The following is a 16755-nucleotide window of genomic DNA, read 5'->3' as shown; positions in this document are numbered from 1 at the left end:
TTAAAAATGCAGGGACCAGTACAGTGAAACTTGTTTTAACAATGCAGGAACAAGTACAATGAAACTTGTCTTAACAATGCAGGGACCAGTACAGTGAAACCTGTCTCAACAATACAGGGATCAGTACAGTGAAACCTGTCTTAACAATGCAGGGACCAGTACAGTGAAACTTGTCTCAACAATATAGGGATCAGTACAGTGAAACTTGTCTTAACAATACAGGGATCAGTACAGTGAAACCTGTCTTTAACAATACAGGGACCAGTACAGTGAAACCTGTCTTTAACAATGCAGAGACCAGTACCGTGAAACCTGTCTTAACAATACAGGGATCAGTACAGTGAAACTTGTCTTAACAATACAGGGATCAGTACCATGAAACCTGTCTACACCAGATACTGTAGGGACCAGTACAGTGAAACCTGTGTACACCAGATACTGTAGGGACCAGTACAGTGAAACCTGTCTACACCAGATACTGTAGGGATCAGTACAGAGAAACCTGTCTACACCAGATACTGTAGGGACCATTTTAATAAACTTTCCAGATTGTTAAGGTTCTGGTTTTTACAGGTTACACTGACTATATAAAACCAAAACATGGTTATCCATGAAACATTGGCAACTTGCTAAGGCGAGTCAAACAACTCCTGAGCCTGCTCAATCAACAGATGTAATTTAAGGTTCACTGTCCCACTGCACTGTAAGTTTTTGCAAATACAGTTACCTCCCCTTAACTTCTGTTTGGGTATGACTGTAGCACGTACAGTTGGGCCTGGACACTTCGATTGACTACGTAGCTCAGTCAAATAGAGTGATACATGTAGTTTAACAGTCTGAGGTCATGGGTTCGAATCCTGGTCTAGCCCCACTGAAGTTGTACTTTCAGAACACGATTGTTGATTATATTTTGTTTATTTCATTTTTATTAATTTTTCATCAAGACCTGCAAAGATTTTCTTTTCTTTTCGGAAATGATTTAGCAATGCTGCTAAAGTCATGCTGGAAAAAACAGTTTCTAAAGTACAAGATCAGTTCTGTGTGCTGGATCCTTAACTAAGCCGAGCTTGATAACCTAGCTGCTTTAAAAACTGATATTCTCATTAAAACACCCTTTCCACATTTGCAGGTCATATGTTACCTTTTTTACACTAGAAATCATTCATGTACAAGGAAATAAGTTGACAGCTCTGATTGGTTGATACAGTTAAGGGAATTAACATTAGTAATTCTTTAACCATGATTTTCCCAAATGTCACTGAGTATTTTTAGAATTATAAAGAATTAAGTGTACTTTGTTTTCTTGATCAATTTGAGATAAAATTGTCTGAATCTGATTGGGAATTGGGTCAAATAGACTGTGAGTATAATGAAGGATTTCCTGAAACTCTACAATATATAGCTGTCACTGACAAAATTCTCCAACAATCTAGTTGTAGACAGACAGACAGACAGACAGATAAACGGAACAATGCTGTATAAAGGTTTGTTTGTGTTTAACGTCCTATTAAAAGCTATATATGGTCATTTAAGGACGTGCCAGGTGTGGTTTATTTGTGTTTTACGTCCTATTAACAGCTATATATGGTCATTTAAGGACGTGCCAGGTTTGGTTTGTTTGTGTTTTACGTCCTATTAACAGCTATATATGGTCATTTAAGGACGTGCCAGGTTTGGTTTGTTTGTGTTTTACGTCCTATTAACAGCTATATATGGTCATTAAAGGACGTGCCAGGTTTAAGTGTTGGTGGAAAGCCATAGTTTCTTAAGAAAAAGCACCGACCAGCGTAGGCCTCGAACTCATGACCCTGTGGTAGAGGGCTAGTGGTAGCAGAATGTCTGATGCTTTAACCACTTGGCTAACGCGGCCCCATGAAAAGGACAGTCACCAGTGTTTCTTTGATCGATAACACCAATATATTTGCTATGTTTAAACTTATTCCAAATTAGAAAAATGAAATATAAACTTAGCATTTCTTCATACCGTACTTGTTACGTGACATTGTAACTACATCGGACACATTAGCTTTAAAACCTTAAAATGCTAGATTAGATCCCACAAATCACAACTAAAACCAAAGTAATCTATAAAATACCTTCAAATATTACCACATTTCATTGTCTTTCAAAGAGTCAATAATCGATTTCAATTATAATGCCAGCTGTCATCACCAAATATTTAATGCAGAAATAACATTTTCATATCAAATGTGACTGAAGCCTTTGAATATAAATATTAACATACTTGCCCACTCTCCCTATTTCGGAAGGAGACTCCCAAGACCCTAAAATTGAGCATTTTCAACCAATGAATTTGCTAAACTATTCCTAATTTCTAAGATCTGATGATTTCATCTGAAAGAACAGCTCAAATGATACCATTTAAAAATGTTTTTCCCTAGGATGTACATACACACATTTTATTTGTGCTTTTAATTTTGTGAATGCATAATCTCCCCTGGTAATTTTTTGGCAAGTAGGGAATATGTCAAACCTGTCTATAAAGACCACCCTATGGAGAAGAAACACCTGGATTACATAGAAACTGTCGATAAGGAAATAGTGGAACTGGCTAATAGGTCCATGATCTCTGAGGAATAACATTGAAAGAAGAAAACTCACCAAAATTTTACAACAAACATCTATGTCAAATAATAGGGTTGAACTAAACATTTCGTTGTGTCTACAAAAAGAGTTAGTTCTACCCTAGGAGTATATCTGGGGAATAAATTGTAAATTATACAAAAATGAAACTAATGACATTTGTACTATTGATCCATTAAGATATTAGGTATAAAACTGGTACGTACAGAAAGTGTAAAAATTGTTTCTTTGCAGCATTACAAAACTACATACGGGTAATAATGATTCTGAAACAGAAATGAGCCGAACTACTTACCTAATAGTCAGACCAAGAGGGGACTGTTTCCCCTAGCCCTTTTGAAATGTATCAATATTATTTTAAGCTTTTTCTACCAACACATTTTTTTTTTTTTTTACATTTGGTGTGCAGACTTCCAGAGAAACAAAATCAACAATATTACTACAGAAATTCTAAATAAACAGAGAATTTCCCTACACAGATGTTTTTAGAGTTGTGACAAAAGAGTGATTCCAGCTGCTGGCACAGATATATCAGTATAAACATGTACCCGGCTAATTCACCAATAATTCCTAGATAAACAGTTCTGTCTGCTCCATCATCATTTGTGATTAGTTAGGATTTACAAAAAGGATTAGTTGCTGCAGAGGTGTTCCCTCATCACCGCTAGCCTCGTCCGTCAGTAATCACAACTACAGGACAAACATCAAATCTCCTGGGAACCGACCACTTGAATGGCAGGCAGTCTCATTACAGTCTAAATACACACGACAGGAAAGATCCGACAGTCTACATACAGAGGACAGGAAATATCAACCAACAGGAAATTTAGTACACATCCATTTTGATGACAAGATACAGAAGAGAATCAAGAATTTGATAGAAAAATGTCTCCCTGAAACAATTACCCCTCCCTCCTGAAATACTGACCATTCCCTCATGAAATAATTCACTCTACCCCTGAAACACTCCCACTTTCCTCCTGAAATACTGCCTTCTTCCTCCTGAAATACTACCCAATCCCCCCTGAAACACTACCCCTTCCCTCCAGAAATACTGCCCTTTCCCTCCTGAAATACTGCCATCTCCCTCCTGAAATACTACCCAATCCCTCCAGAAATACTGCCCTTTCCCTCCTGAAATACTGCCATCTCCCTCCTGAAATACTACCCAATCCCTCCTGAAATACTGCCCTTTCCCTTCTAAAATACTGCCATCTCCCTCCTGAAATACTTAACCCAATCCCTCCTGAAACACTACCCCTTCCCTCCAGAAATACTGCCCTTTCCCTCCTGAAATACTGCCATCTCCCTCCTGAAATACTACCCAATCCCTCCAGAAATACTGCCCTTTCCCTCCTGAAATACTGCCATCTCCCTCCTGAAATACTACCCAATCCCTCCTGAAATACTGCCCTTTCCCTTCTAAAATACTACCCAATCCCCCCTAAAACACTACCCCTTCCCTCCAGAAATACTGCCCTTTCCCTCCTGAAATACTGCCATCTCCCTCCTGAAATACTACCCAATCCCTCCAGAAATACTGCCCTTTCCCTCCTGAAATACTGCCATCTCCCTCCTGAAATACTACCCCATCCCTCCAGAAATACTGCCCTTTCCCTCCTGAAATACTGCCATCTCCCTCCTGAAATACTACCCAATCCCTCCAGAAATACTGCCCTTTCCCTCCTGAAATACTGCCATCTCCCTCCTGAAATACTACCCCATCCCTCCAGAAATACTGCCCTTTCCCTCCTGAAATACTGCCATCTCCCTCCTGAAATACTACCCAATCCCTCCAGAAATACTGCCCTTTCCCTCCTGAAATACTGCCATCTCCCTCCTGAAATACTACCCAATCCCTCCTGAAATACTGCCCTTTCCCTTCTAAAATACTGCCCCTTCCCTCCTGAAGTAATGCCTTGTCCGTCCTGAAATACTGCTCCTTCCCTTCCCTCCTGAAATAATGCCCCTTCCCTCCTGAAATACTGCCCCTTCCCTCCTGAAACATTCCCTCTCCTCCCTGAAACACTACCTCCTCTCTCCTGAAATACTGCCCTTTCCCTCCTGAAAAACTGCCTCTTCCCCCCGAAACACTACCCCCTCCCTCCTGAAATACTGCCCTTTCCCTCCTGAAATACTGCCTCTTTCCCCAAGAATACTGTCCCTTCCCTCCTGAAATACTGCCCCTCCCCCCTCAGATAATGTCCCCTATCTCCTGATATACTACCCTTTCATCTTGAAATGCTATCCTTTCCCTAATGAAATGCTATCCCCTTTCTCCTGAAATATTGTCCCTTTCCTTACAAAACACTGCCCCCTCCTTGCTGGAATAACTTTCCTCTCTTGTGGTGTCCATTACTGTGGGGATAGGATATGACTTACACACCTATGATCTCAGATAGATCCAATAGTCCCCCATTGATCTCAGATGAGCCCAAATAGTACCCTTATGGTCCTAGAGGGTGCAAATAGTCCACATTTTAAGTCCAATTTCTTTCTAGCAATTGCAATAAAACGGAGTAGATGTAAAACCAAAAGTGTTCTCCTAGTTTTACCGGAATAGATTGCCAACTAATGCTGGCTTCAGTATGTACTTAAGTCTTTTGAACTTTAATCTAATTTCTTGATTTATCTGTTATTTTCACTACCCAGAACTCTAGACTGATATTCTTGCCCCAAAACTCTTCATTACTTTATAACACTTATAGACATGTCACAATCATAAATGTTCCCATGGTAACGAAAAACCCACATCAACCATGTGACCTCACATTATCTCCCTTTCCCCCCCCCCCAACACATGAGTTTCCAAAAAACACCTTCTTTCAGAACTCTTATCCACTCTACTTCATACACTCAACTAAACCTTCTCCAATCTTTATCCCTGCCTCCTGTCCTCTTAACACTCCTAACTCTTCATTTCCATTACCCTATTTAGGTATGACATACATTACATCTCTACAACTACATTTCTGTATATCTGCTTCTCCTTCCCTCACATTTATTTAGTATACCTCCTTCATTTCTTTGTCTCCTTGTGCACTTCCCTTTTGTTTCTTCGATCCGTACACCTCACTCTATATAAATCCTCAATCCCTATAAACCTCCCCTGGTTAAGATCCCTATGAATCTCCCCTGGTTAAGATCCCTATGAACCTCCTCTGGTTAAGACCCCTATGAACATCCCCTGACTAAGATCCCTATGAACCTCCCCTGGTAAGTATCCCTATGAACATCCCCTGGTTAAGATCCCTATGAACCTCCCCTGGTTTGGATCCCTATAAACCTCCCCTGGTTAAGATCCCTATGAACCTCCCCTGGTTAAGATCCCTATAAACCTCCCCTGGTTAAGACCCCTATAAACCTCCCCTGGTTAAGACCCCTATGAACCTCCCCTGGTTAAGATCCCTATGCACCTTGCCTGGTTAAGACCCATATGAACCTCCCCTGGTTAAGAACCCTATGAACCTCCCCTGGTTAAGATCCCTATAAACCTTCCCTGGTTAAGACCCCAATAAACCCCCTGTAATTAATATCCCTATACAATGGCCTGTCCCTTCCTTCCTTCTTTTCCCATTCACTAAACCTTTCACACATTTTCTCCATTTTACAGTACATACAAAAGTAAACCTTCTCTTGGCCACCTATGGGCACATCTCCCTGACACACTCTCCGTAGTAAAGTATGGTCAGACTCATTTTGTTCCCCCTCCCAATTACCACTAGCACTCCTCCAACAGAGCTGGTTGGGTGGGGAGGGTGAGGAGGGTGCTTTAGCCCCTCTCAGTTATAAGTCTCTGGCCTCTAACAGAGCTGGTTCGGTGAGGAGGGTGCTTTACCCCCTCCCAGTTACAAGTCTCTGGCCTCTAACAGAGCTGGTTCGGTGAGATTGGTGGTGCTTTACCCCCTCCCAAATATAAGTCTCTGGCCTCTAACAGAGCTGGTTTGGTGAGGAGGGTGCTTTACCCCCCTCCCAGTTATAAGTCTATGGCCTCTAACAGAGCTGGTTCGGTGAGGAGGGTGCTTTACCCCCTCCCAGTTATAAGTCTCTGGCCTCTAACACAGCTTGTTGGGTGGGGAGGGTGAGGAGTGAGGAGGGTGAGGAGGGTTCTTTACCCCCCTCCCAGTTACAAGTCTCTGGCCTCTAACAGAGCTGGTTCGGTGAGATTGGTGGTGCTTTGCCCCCTCCCAAATATAAGTCTCTGGCCTCTAAAAGAGCTGGTTTGGTGAGGAGGGTGCTTTATCCCCCTCCCAGTTATAAGTCTATGGCCGCTAACAGAGCTGGTTCGGTGAGGAGGGAGCTTTACCCCCTTCCAGTTATAAGTCTCTTGCCTCTAACAGAGCTGGTTTGGTGAGGAGGGTTCTTTACCCCCCTCCCAGTTATAAGTCTATGGCCTCTAACAGAGCTGGTTCGGTGAGATTGGTGGTGCTTTGCCCCCTCCCAAATATAAGTCTCTGGCCTCTAACAGAGCTGGTTCGGTGAGGAGGGTGCTTAACCCCCCTCCCAGTTATAAGTCTCTGGCCTCTAACAGAGCTAGTTCGGTGAGGAGGGTGCTTTACCCCCTCCCAGTTATAAGTCTCTGGTCTCTAACAGAGCTTGTTGGGTGAGGAGGGTGCTTTACCCCCTCCCAGTTACAAGTCTCTGGCCTCTAACAGAGCTGGTTCGGTGAGGAGGGTGCTTTACCCCCTCCCAGTTATAAGTCTCTGGCCTCTAACACAGCTTGTTGGGTGGGGAGGGTGAGGAGTGAGGAGGGTGAGGAGTGAGGAGGGTGAGGAGGGTTCTTTACCCCCCTCCCAGTTATAAGTCTCTGGCCTCTAACACAGCTTGTTGGGTGGGGAGGGTGAGGAGTGAGGAGGGTGAGGAGGGTGCTTTACCCCCTCCCAGTTACAAGGCTCTGGCCTCTAACAGAGCTGGTTTGGTGAGGAGGGTTCTTTACCCCCCTCCCAGTTATAAGTCTCTGGCCTCTAACAAAGCTGGTTCGGTGAGGAGGGTGCTTTACCCCCTCCCAGTTATAAGTCTCTGGCCTCTAACAAAGCTGGTTTGGTGAGGAGGGTTCTTTACCCCCCTCCCAGTTACAAGTCTCTGGCCTCCAATCTCTCTGAAGTCTTGTCAGGACTTGATCTATATGCTGACAGAAAGTTAGAACATTTATGATCACATAACACATATGGATCTGAAATGGTGCCTTTAACATTCCAAGTGTATGTGTTAGCAGTTCTATATACACAAACCTCAGAGATAAGTCTTTCCGTTCCTTGTTTTTCAGAGGAGCTTGCCTCAAAATAGTGACAGATATTTAGTATAATATATAAGCCTGTCTATACTTAGGCCTAACAAAACAATAGGTTCGTTTCCTGATGTTTATTAGTATTTTTCTAGTCTATCCTGAAATTGTTATAAGGTAATTTTAAACAATTATACTATAAGACCTCAATACAAAGCCCTGCGTTCCATTTGCCACCTCATTTACTATAAAAAAAAATCAGGGTCGGTTTACCTTTTTTTCAGAATAGTTATTACTTTATATTGCCAACACTTTATAACAATGAAAAACGTTTGCCGAAAGCTATTGGCAGTAGAAGACTTTCTCCTGTATATAAGTAACAGTTTTACTGACTAAGCATGAAACACAACGAAACTTTTTGCCTGTCGTTAAACACAACAATGGTTTTGTTTGCCTAAATAGATTTTAACAAGAAGCATGAAACACAGCAATCGTTTTGTTTTGCCTAAATAGATTTTAACAAGAAGCATGAAACACAGCAATCGTTTTGTTTTGCCTAACATACAGCTCCTATACCTTAGTCATTACACTTCAAAAGTTAACATAAAAATGTCTAAATCTGCGGTAGTTTTATTGTCCTGACTAGGTCATTCTGCTCTGACATTAGAGACTCTGGGTATATCTCATAAAAAGTTCTTCATTACAAAACACTTCTAACATATACCATCCATGATATTGGATCTTGCATCCCTTTGTTCTTCGGGGATAAATTTCTTTGTATTTAGGTTTCTCTCATTTTCTATCATGAATTAAGCAAGTCAAGTTAGTTAAAAAGCAGTTTTCATTCTATCAATAGTTAAAAAGTATGTTATTAAGACAAATTTTTTAAAACTTCATTATAAATTTTTCTTCAGCAAATCTTACAAGCATTGTCAGCTTTTTTCATTATTCCTCTGTATCATTTGACCCTTTATCTTGAGAATCACATGACAGTCACATGATACCTATACATAGATTTTATAGACAAAAAAACACCATATGCTTTGGTCATCACAATATATATCTCTAATTTGTGGCTGATTAAACAAGTTATTTATTTACTCCATGTTTCAAAATGAAAAATTCCATCAAAAAATAAATAATTAAGTTCAAAGGAAATTATAATATAGTTTTGTAATGTTGTCTTTTGAACATGCATGATTATTTTAAGTCATCAAAACAAGAATTTGATTTTCTTTTTTGTTTTTAATCTGAATAACGTTAATGATTTTTCATAATTTCATAATATCACTAATCTAAGCAAGAAGGCTTTGATACTAGCTAGCTGTGATATCATTTTGCAAACATGTTATATAAACAATTCTAAAACTTGAAACTACACCTGCAACCATCACCATATAATTGCTTTTGACTCTAAAATCTGGTTGAATCTTGTATAACAGTTTAGGAAGGGACAAACTATAACCAAAAGCTATCTTAAAAGTTTTAAACTGAAAATATAATTGTTCAAAAATTGCTATGGTAAATTACACTCTCAACACTACCCTAACACAACTGTCAAAATGACTTCAATTATTTTACAAAATTATAAATATTGAAATGTGTAAGATGAAGATTATATAATATTATCATTACATACATTTAATAATCCTACTAGAATATAAATTGTCAACATGCTTGATAACTGCAGGAACAATTTTTACCTGTTTTCCTGTTTTTGCTTCGCTTCATCCTTAAGGTGTTAAAATCCCAAAAGACACCACACAAATGAATGCCCTCTGATATTGGCTACAGCAGCAGAGCCCCTGGGGATAGGAGACACCCTAGACTTACAGTAAACACTAAATCCCCTGGCGTGGGGAAAAGTCTGTGACCTAGGGTACACGGCACAAAAGTTAAGTCAGGAGTCCTTAACACCACCCAGTCGGACTTAAACACCAATTTGCAGAAGTAACTGAAAATGTTTGAAGTTAAGAAAAATCCAGTGCATAGTTTTTGTGTGTAATCCTGGCCACATCCCCGTTCTAACATCAAAGTGGCTCTATAGCTGTCCCCATGAAGTATGAGTGATCCGTCTCTCCCCAACACTTCAGTACCCCCCAGCAGCCTATCACCGTCTGTTACTGTTCCCCCTCCTTGATTTGAGTAAGCTCTGATTTCCAGTGCTGCCGTACCTACCCACTAGATTGTGTTACCTCGATGGGTAGGACTGGAGGCTGTCTGTCAACTTTGACAATCATCCTCCATTAGTCTGCCTTTATTTTTCAACACTATAATTTATACAGAGGTATCCCGTGATGTTTACATTGGTAGTATGGGGTAAGATAGTGTTATGACGCTGGAGGCCTGATACATATCAATTCTCACTTCTTATAAACTACTGACAGACAACACACTTTTATCCTCTTTCTACAGCCCCCTTACACCTTCCCCTCACTACAGCCCCCTTACACCCTCCCCCCACTACACCCTTCCTCCACTACACCCTCCCTCTCCAAACCTTACATTTCTCCCCATCCCTCTGTCCTTCACAACCCTTACCATGGACCTTTCATCACGGTTCTATCCTGAACCCATTAAGCTCATCTATTTCTTTACACCTACAGGGTTTACACCGGAGGAACATGATAAAACCCATCAACTTTCTCCTGCTATTAAACCCTAGCACTCAAAAACGAAAATTAGCGATCAATTTTATGGAAATATTTATCAAATAATTTGAATAATAATCTGTCATAAATGTGCTCCACCATTTGCCTGAATTGGATGCTTTGCAATATGAATGATGAAAAAACCCAAATCAAGAACTCCGGAAATAGCAATACTGAATATATGTATAATGTTTTGTAATCTCGCCGTTTATACAAATCCTCAAGGTGAAGGTCACAAAAAATGGGAAATCATAGATTATCAATCTTCATTGTGAAGGCCATAAGAAATGTGAAGTCACAAAGCATCAGCGGTGAAGATTATAAAGATTATCAATCTTCAAGGTGAAGGTCAAAAAGGTTGTTTTTAAACCACTCAGAATAACACGAGATGGTAACTTATGGTCTCTCTCCTGCCAGATTTGTCAGACAAATTTAATAGTGTGATATGAAGAAATTCACATGACCCAACAGATGTAAAACAAAGATACGCAGAACAGATGACAGATCTTTAGGTAAACATAGTAAACACATGCGTCTTATGACAACAACAACATTTCACACCACAAATAATCTTAAAAGAGTTCCAAAGAAAAACCTAAAAAAAAAACAAAACATTTTGCAGAAATTGCAAAAACAACAGATGTTAAATCTAAAACTTCAGATCTTAACAGAAAAAATGTCAGTGTTTGAACAATTGATAGGAAAAGTTCAGAGGTCAACTATGCATGATGTATGATGTGCTTGTGGGGGTCTGGAGAAGGTGTGAAATGAGACGAGACTATATTATACTGCAATCCATAGTCTAGCACCTTGTCAGACCGCGAGGGGATAAACTTAGAAATTGTTCATGATTATCAGAACATTTGTGCTTCCATCTTCTACGAAGGTGTAATAATGAGAGAAAGTTTCAATTTGGTATGGGTTATTTTTTGCCTCACCATTTGAAAACGGATTTGTTCCATCTTGTGTAAATTAATATTTCCTAAATGCATATAAACTAGTAATTTGAGAAACTCTAAAGAGTCAATCAATTTCTTAACCTCAAAAACTGGTAAGTTGAAGAGCACCTTAACCATTGTAAGAAAATCTCCTGTATCTAGCCTGCTATATTCATAGCTTTCACTGATGTCCTGGATCATATTCAGTTTTGATGATTTTTCTTTTAAATTGTCCTTTTTACGATTTTTTCCCCAGACTATGACGCATTCCTGGATACTTCATATGGTAATACATTTTGCCCTTTGGGTTTTAAAAATATATTCTCTCAGATTCCAAATCTTGTTTCAGTTGGTGACTTAATTTTATGTAGGTATCATACAAATTGTTTACTCCCTATTGAATTCGATGGGGAAAAGTCAAAAATAGAAAGTGGGACCAAAATAAAATGGGAGACAAAAATGGGCAGATTTTACAATTATCATTTAATGTACAATGATTAAAGCAAGAACGTAAATGTCTCTTTATTGTTCCTGAAGACAATTTACCAGACAGAAACATTATGTAGGTGACATTTTAGATCCAGCCGTTGGAACGGTTTCCTGTACATAGCAGTAACACAAATGGTGGAAATACCACGCCATGTTTGTGAATTGTGCAATTTAAGTTGACTTGACCTTTTTATATTCAAACAGCACAGGAAGACAAAATGAAGAATCAATTTAAGTTAATATATGTAAAGTATTTCAATCATTTCAGTTACGGTACTGCGGGCTTATACTGAATCGTGAATGACTGCTACGTTCACAGAATAGCAAACTGTAGTTGGTAGACAATCTTCCGTCTTCACAATGAAGCAATTCAAATGGACAAAAAATCCCACAGAAGCCATTACACATTCAGCAAATAATGGAGAAATTTCTTTGATAGTCCAATAGATTCCAAAACCTGTTAGAGACTATTACATTACCGAGATTAATAGAGAGCGATTACCACACTTAGTACTGATGTGCTGCATATATTCCAACCACATCTAATATTTAAGGTGCATCTCCCAACTGATTGTAAAGAAAAAATATTTTATGAGGTTAAAGGATAGAAGATTTTGGGCTGGCTACCCTCAGGTTATCTACCCATTGCCATTGTAACTAGCACAAATTTTTCTTTTGACTCTTTATTTAAGTCTGAAATTTTTTAGAAAATGTCTGTAAGACATAAATGCCCCCGCTCATGGATGGGATAGGACGCGACAGGACGGGACGCGATGTGAAGCGATGTGACGGGACTGGACAGCCATGGGCAACACTATATGCCCCCCCCATTTTATGTCGGGGGCATATAAAAATCATTAAAAACATTCTTTACATCATAAAATACTGCAGAGTAACCTCCCTTTGGTGTAACACTAGAGCATATCACTATGCGGAATTGCCAAACTGACAAAAAGACCTGCTGGGTTACTGAGGGTGTTAGTTGGCCTTCAATTCCAGGACAAATGTTTATCACAGGAGACAGAAGTAATACGTCACAATTACAGTCACAAAATAACAGGTTTTGGGGGGAAAATCTTGACCCTTCATCCCCAAACTGGTCCTTATTTCATTACGACTTCCTTGATGTAGCAATACTGTCCATTGACTGACAGAAAGTTTGGTACAAATGCATTTGTTTCGTACCTAGAATCCCATGAATAAAAGTCAAACACTCGTTTTTATGTTTTTACATCATTTTGTATGCTTCGACATCCATTCTGATGCAACAGAAACCTGCAAATCATATAATGCCTGCATCAGGTCATGTCGTACAGAAACACAAATTTATCAGAGGATGGAAAATGATACAGAATTCGTAGGGCAGTTCTCCTTATCTTTATAGAAAAGTCCCTCTTTTTGACATTTAAATGTACATGTTTATGTATTAAATATTTCATTGAAATATAACAAAATACAAACAACTCACAGATATTTTGCACGAATCTATATGGGAAAGCGAGGAAGTTTCATTGTGACATTTGAATCTATGGTATCATAGATGTATATATACAATTAAGTATGCAGACGGGTGTAAAATGTCTGGTTTTGTTTTGAATTCTTCAAGCCCTGAAGTCACAATTTTTTTAGGCCAGAACTCACTGCCCATTGTAGTATGTAATAAATCATTTTATAGCTTTACCTGTCAAATATGACTTCAACTGTAATACTGCAGAACCTGTCCAAACTGACCATGACAGTTTATTATTTACCAGTTATACAGCAGAACCTGTCCACACTGACCATTGCAGTATGTGATTCACCAGTTATACAGTAAAACCTTTCCAAACTGACCATTGCAGTATGTGAATCACTAGTTATACAGCAGAACCTGTCCACACTGACCATTGCAGTATGTGATTTACTAGTTATACAGCAGAACCTGTTCACACTGACCATTGCAGTATGTGATTAACTAGTTATACAGCAGAACCTGTCAAAACTGACCATTGAAGTATGTGATTCACTAGTTATACAGCAGAAACTGTCCAAACTGACCATTGAAGTATGGGATTCACTAGTTATACAGCATAACCTGTCCACACTGACCATTGCAGTAGGTGATTCACTAGTTATACATCAGAACCTGTCCACACTGACCATCGCAGTATGTGATTCACCAGTTATACAGCAAAACCTTTCCAAACTGACCATTGCAGTATGTGATTTACTAGTTATACAGCAGAACCTGTCCACGCTGACCATTGCAGTATGTGATTCACAAGTTATACATCAGAACCTGTCCACACTGACCATTGCAGTATGTGATTAACTAATTATACAGCAGAACCTGTCCACACTGACCATTGCAGTATGTGATTCACCAGTTATACAGAAAAACCTGTCCAAACTGACCATTACAGAGTATGATTCAATAGCTCTATAGCGGAACCTGTCCAAATACAATAATTAAAAAAGCAATTAATTAATATCATGAAGAAAACATATAGAAAGTAAACCCTGACAATGTTAACACTGAAATGCACTGATGTCTTTGTAACATTAAATATATTCTGAATGTTATCATCACAGTGTGGGAGAGAAAGGTCCCCTAACACGTGATGGTTGGTTATCATGTTTATCTAACTCTCATTAGTCAATTTTCAAATTATAAAAGACACTCGGTTAAACTCGTATCTTTATACAATTTGAAGATTAACTAACTCGAGTTAGATAAACAGGATAACCAACCACCACTCGTTGTGGGACCTCTATGTACATACCACGTAGTCGGATCTAAAGTAAACAATGATACCAACAGGGAGTTTTTTTGATTAACAGACTAAAATAGCAATTTTAATCACGATGAAATACATGATTTTATTGACATTGAATGCAAAAATGATTTCTATTGATGACGAATTACAATAGCACCTTTATTATCGGGAGACACGAAGATGCTGATTTACATTCTGTTATAACAATGAATTAAAATAACAATTCATTCAACTAATGATTTTTATTGATGAAGAATAAATTCTTATCTAACAGCTAATGCATCAAAATGACATCGTCAATAATACCTAATCAATATACATACACTAGGGTGTAATCCTCCGTTCAATCAAATCAAATTGCCATCAGCGCACACAAATAATTCAAAAAGACATTTTGTAGCAGATAAAATCTTTAAAATATTGAAAAGTCGCACACTCAACTGATGAAAGTAGGGTCAAACAAACTCATTAGCTAAGTACTAGTTCATGTGCTTATGAACAACCTGAAGCAGTATACATAATCCCTTTTCAAAAACCCATTTGTGCAAGAGGAAAGTAAGATACCTGTGGCTTCGGAGGCTGGCGTGAGCTGTGTGTTGATGTGTGGGGAGTGACAACTCATCTTTAATCAACGCACAACACGCGCAGACTAATCCATTATGTATGAATGGGATTATAGCAGTCTAGCTCCGGTCAACACTCACCTGCATTAAAGCTACGCACAGGTGCGCAAACCACAGGTAGAGGCGCATGTAGGTATAATGTAAAAACTTGGCAAACTGCTTAAACACAAGACTATTAACGCTCCTCACAGGTGTGCAAAAGCAGGAAAAAGTACACAGAAATAAATGAAGAAGAATAACTTATATAGTGTACAGGTTGGTAAAAAAATTAAAAGCAGGTACAGGTACAGAAGTACACAAACGTATGTCTGTATAATAATAATATATAGAGCAATATGTACTTATAGACTGCCACACATACACTGAGGCTTCCGGTACAGGTACTTAATACATGTACTCCTAAAATATACCTCTACATTAAACATTTCTGTACAGTAGATGCCCTGTTTTAAGAAAGGTGCACAAAACAAAGGTTAAATACAGAAACCTTTGAACACAGTGCTATTATAACTTACAAGACATGTATACCCACCTGCACAAAATGTGAAGTAAAATAAGTATTAAGATGCTTACATGTATTTTAACACGATCCTGAAATGTTAGGTGTTAAATCTATGACCTTCAGACTAGATAACATACATACAAAACCATCAACATATGATGAACCACCATTCGTGATGACATGCATATAGAACCACAACACCTGGTGACATATAAACTGTAATTATTGACCCATACCACCTGGTGACCTACATAACAACCACACCTGTTGACCTACATACATAACCACCACACCTGGTGACCTACATATTGACCCATACAACTTTGTGACCTACATACATAACTACAACACCTGTTGACCTACATACAAAACCAACATACACGGTGACCTACATATTGATTTTTTACACCTGGTGACCTACATACAGAACCTTCAAACTTGGTAGCCTACATATTGACCTATTACACTTGGTGACCTTCAAATTGACCCATCACACCTTGTTACCTACATCATATATTGATATATCACACCTGGTATCCTATATCATAACCAATCACATCTGGTGACAATACAGAATCATCGAGCTTAGTGACCTACAAATTGACCCATCACACCAGCTGACCTACTAATTGACCTATTATACCAGGTGACTTGCATAATGACCAATCACACCTGATGATCTACAAACAAAACCATCACATCTGATGACATATATATACCTGTAATGAATCAGCACACCTATTGACCTAGATACAGCAGTATAATATATCTGGTGACCTACACTGTACATGTTGACCCATCACACCTGGTGACATATATACCTTTGATGAACTACCACACCTGGTGATATATATACCTGTGATGAACTACCACACCTGGTGACATATATACCTGTGATGAACTACCACACCTGGTGACATATATACCTGTGATGAACTACCACACCTGGTGACATATATACCTGTGAT

General features: G+C 39.0%; 1 protein-coding gene across 5 annotated transcripts in view; it reads right to left on the bottom strand.

Annotated features, from left to right (window-relative positions):
- LOC110449962 (alpha-mannosidase 2-like) overlaps positions 1-16755 on the bottom strand; it is a 126225-nt gene that overhangs the window by 9260 nt on the left and 100210 nt on the right. The window contains exon 1 of one of the 5 annotated variants that reach the window (XM_021497145.1): positions 15227-15290. The exons of 3 other annotated variants lie outside the window; for them this stretch is intronic. In XM_021497145.1, coding sequence (XP_021352820.1) covers positions 15227-15284 — 58 coding nt within the window. In that variant the 5' untranslated portion in view covers positions 15285-15290. Of the gene's footprint in view, positions 1-9531; positions 9936-15226; positions 15291-16755 lie in introns of those variants that run through there. One more of the 5 variants, XM_021497146.1, reaches the window with a different exon arrangement.

This window comes from Mizuhopecten yessoensis, unplaced genomic scaffold, assembly GCF_002113885.1.
Source record: "Mizuhopecten yessoensis strain PY_sf001 unplaced genomic scaffold, ASM211388v2 scaffold4849, whole genome shotgun sequence".
Classification (NCBI taxonomy): domain Eukaryota; kingdom Metazoa; phylum Mollusca; class Bivalvia; order Pectinida; family Pectinidae; genus Mizuhopecten; species Mizuhopecten yessoensis.
The sequence above is the reverse complement of the archived record's forward strand: the minus strand, read 5'-3'. Positions and strand labels throughout refer to the sequence as shown.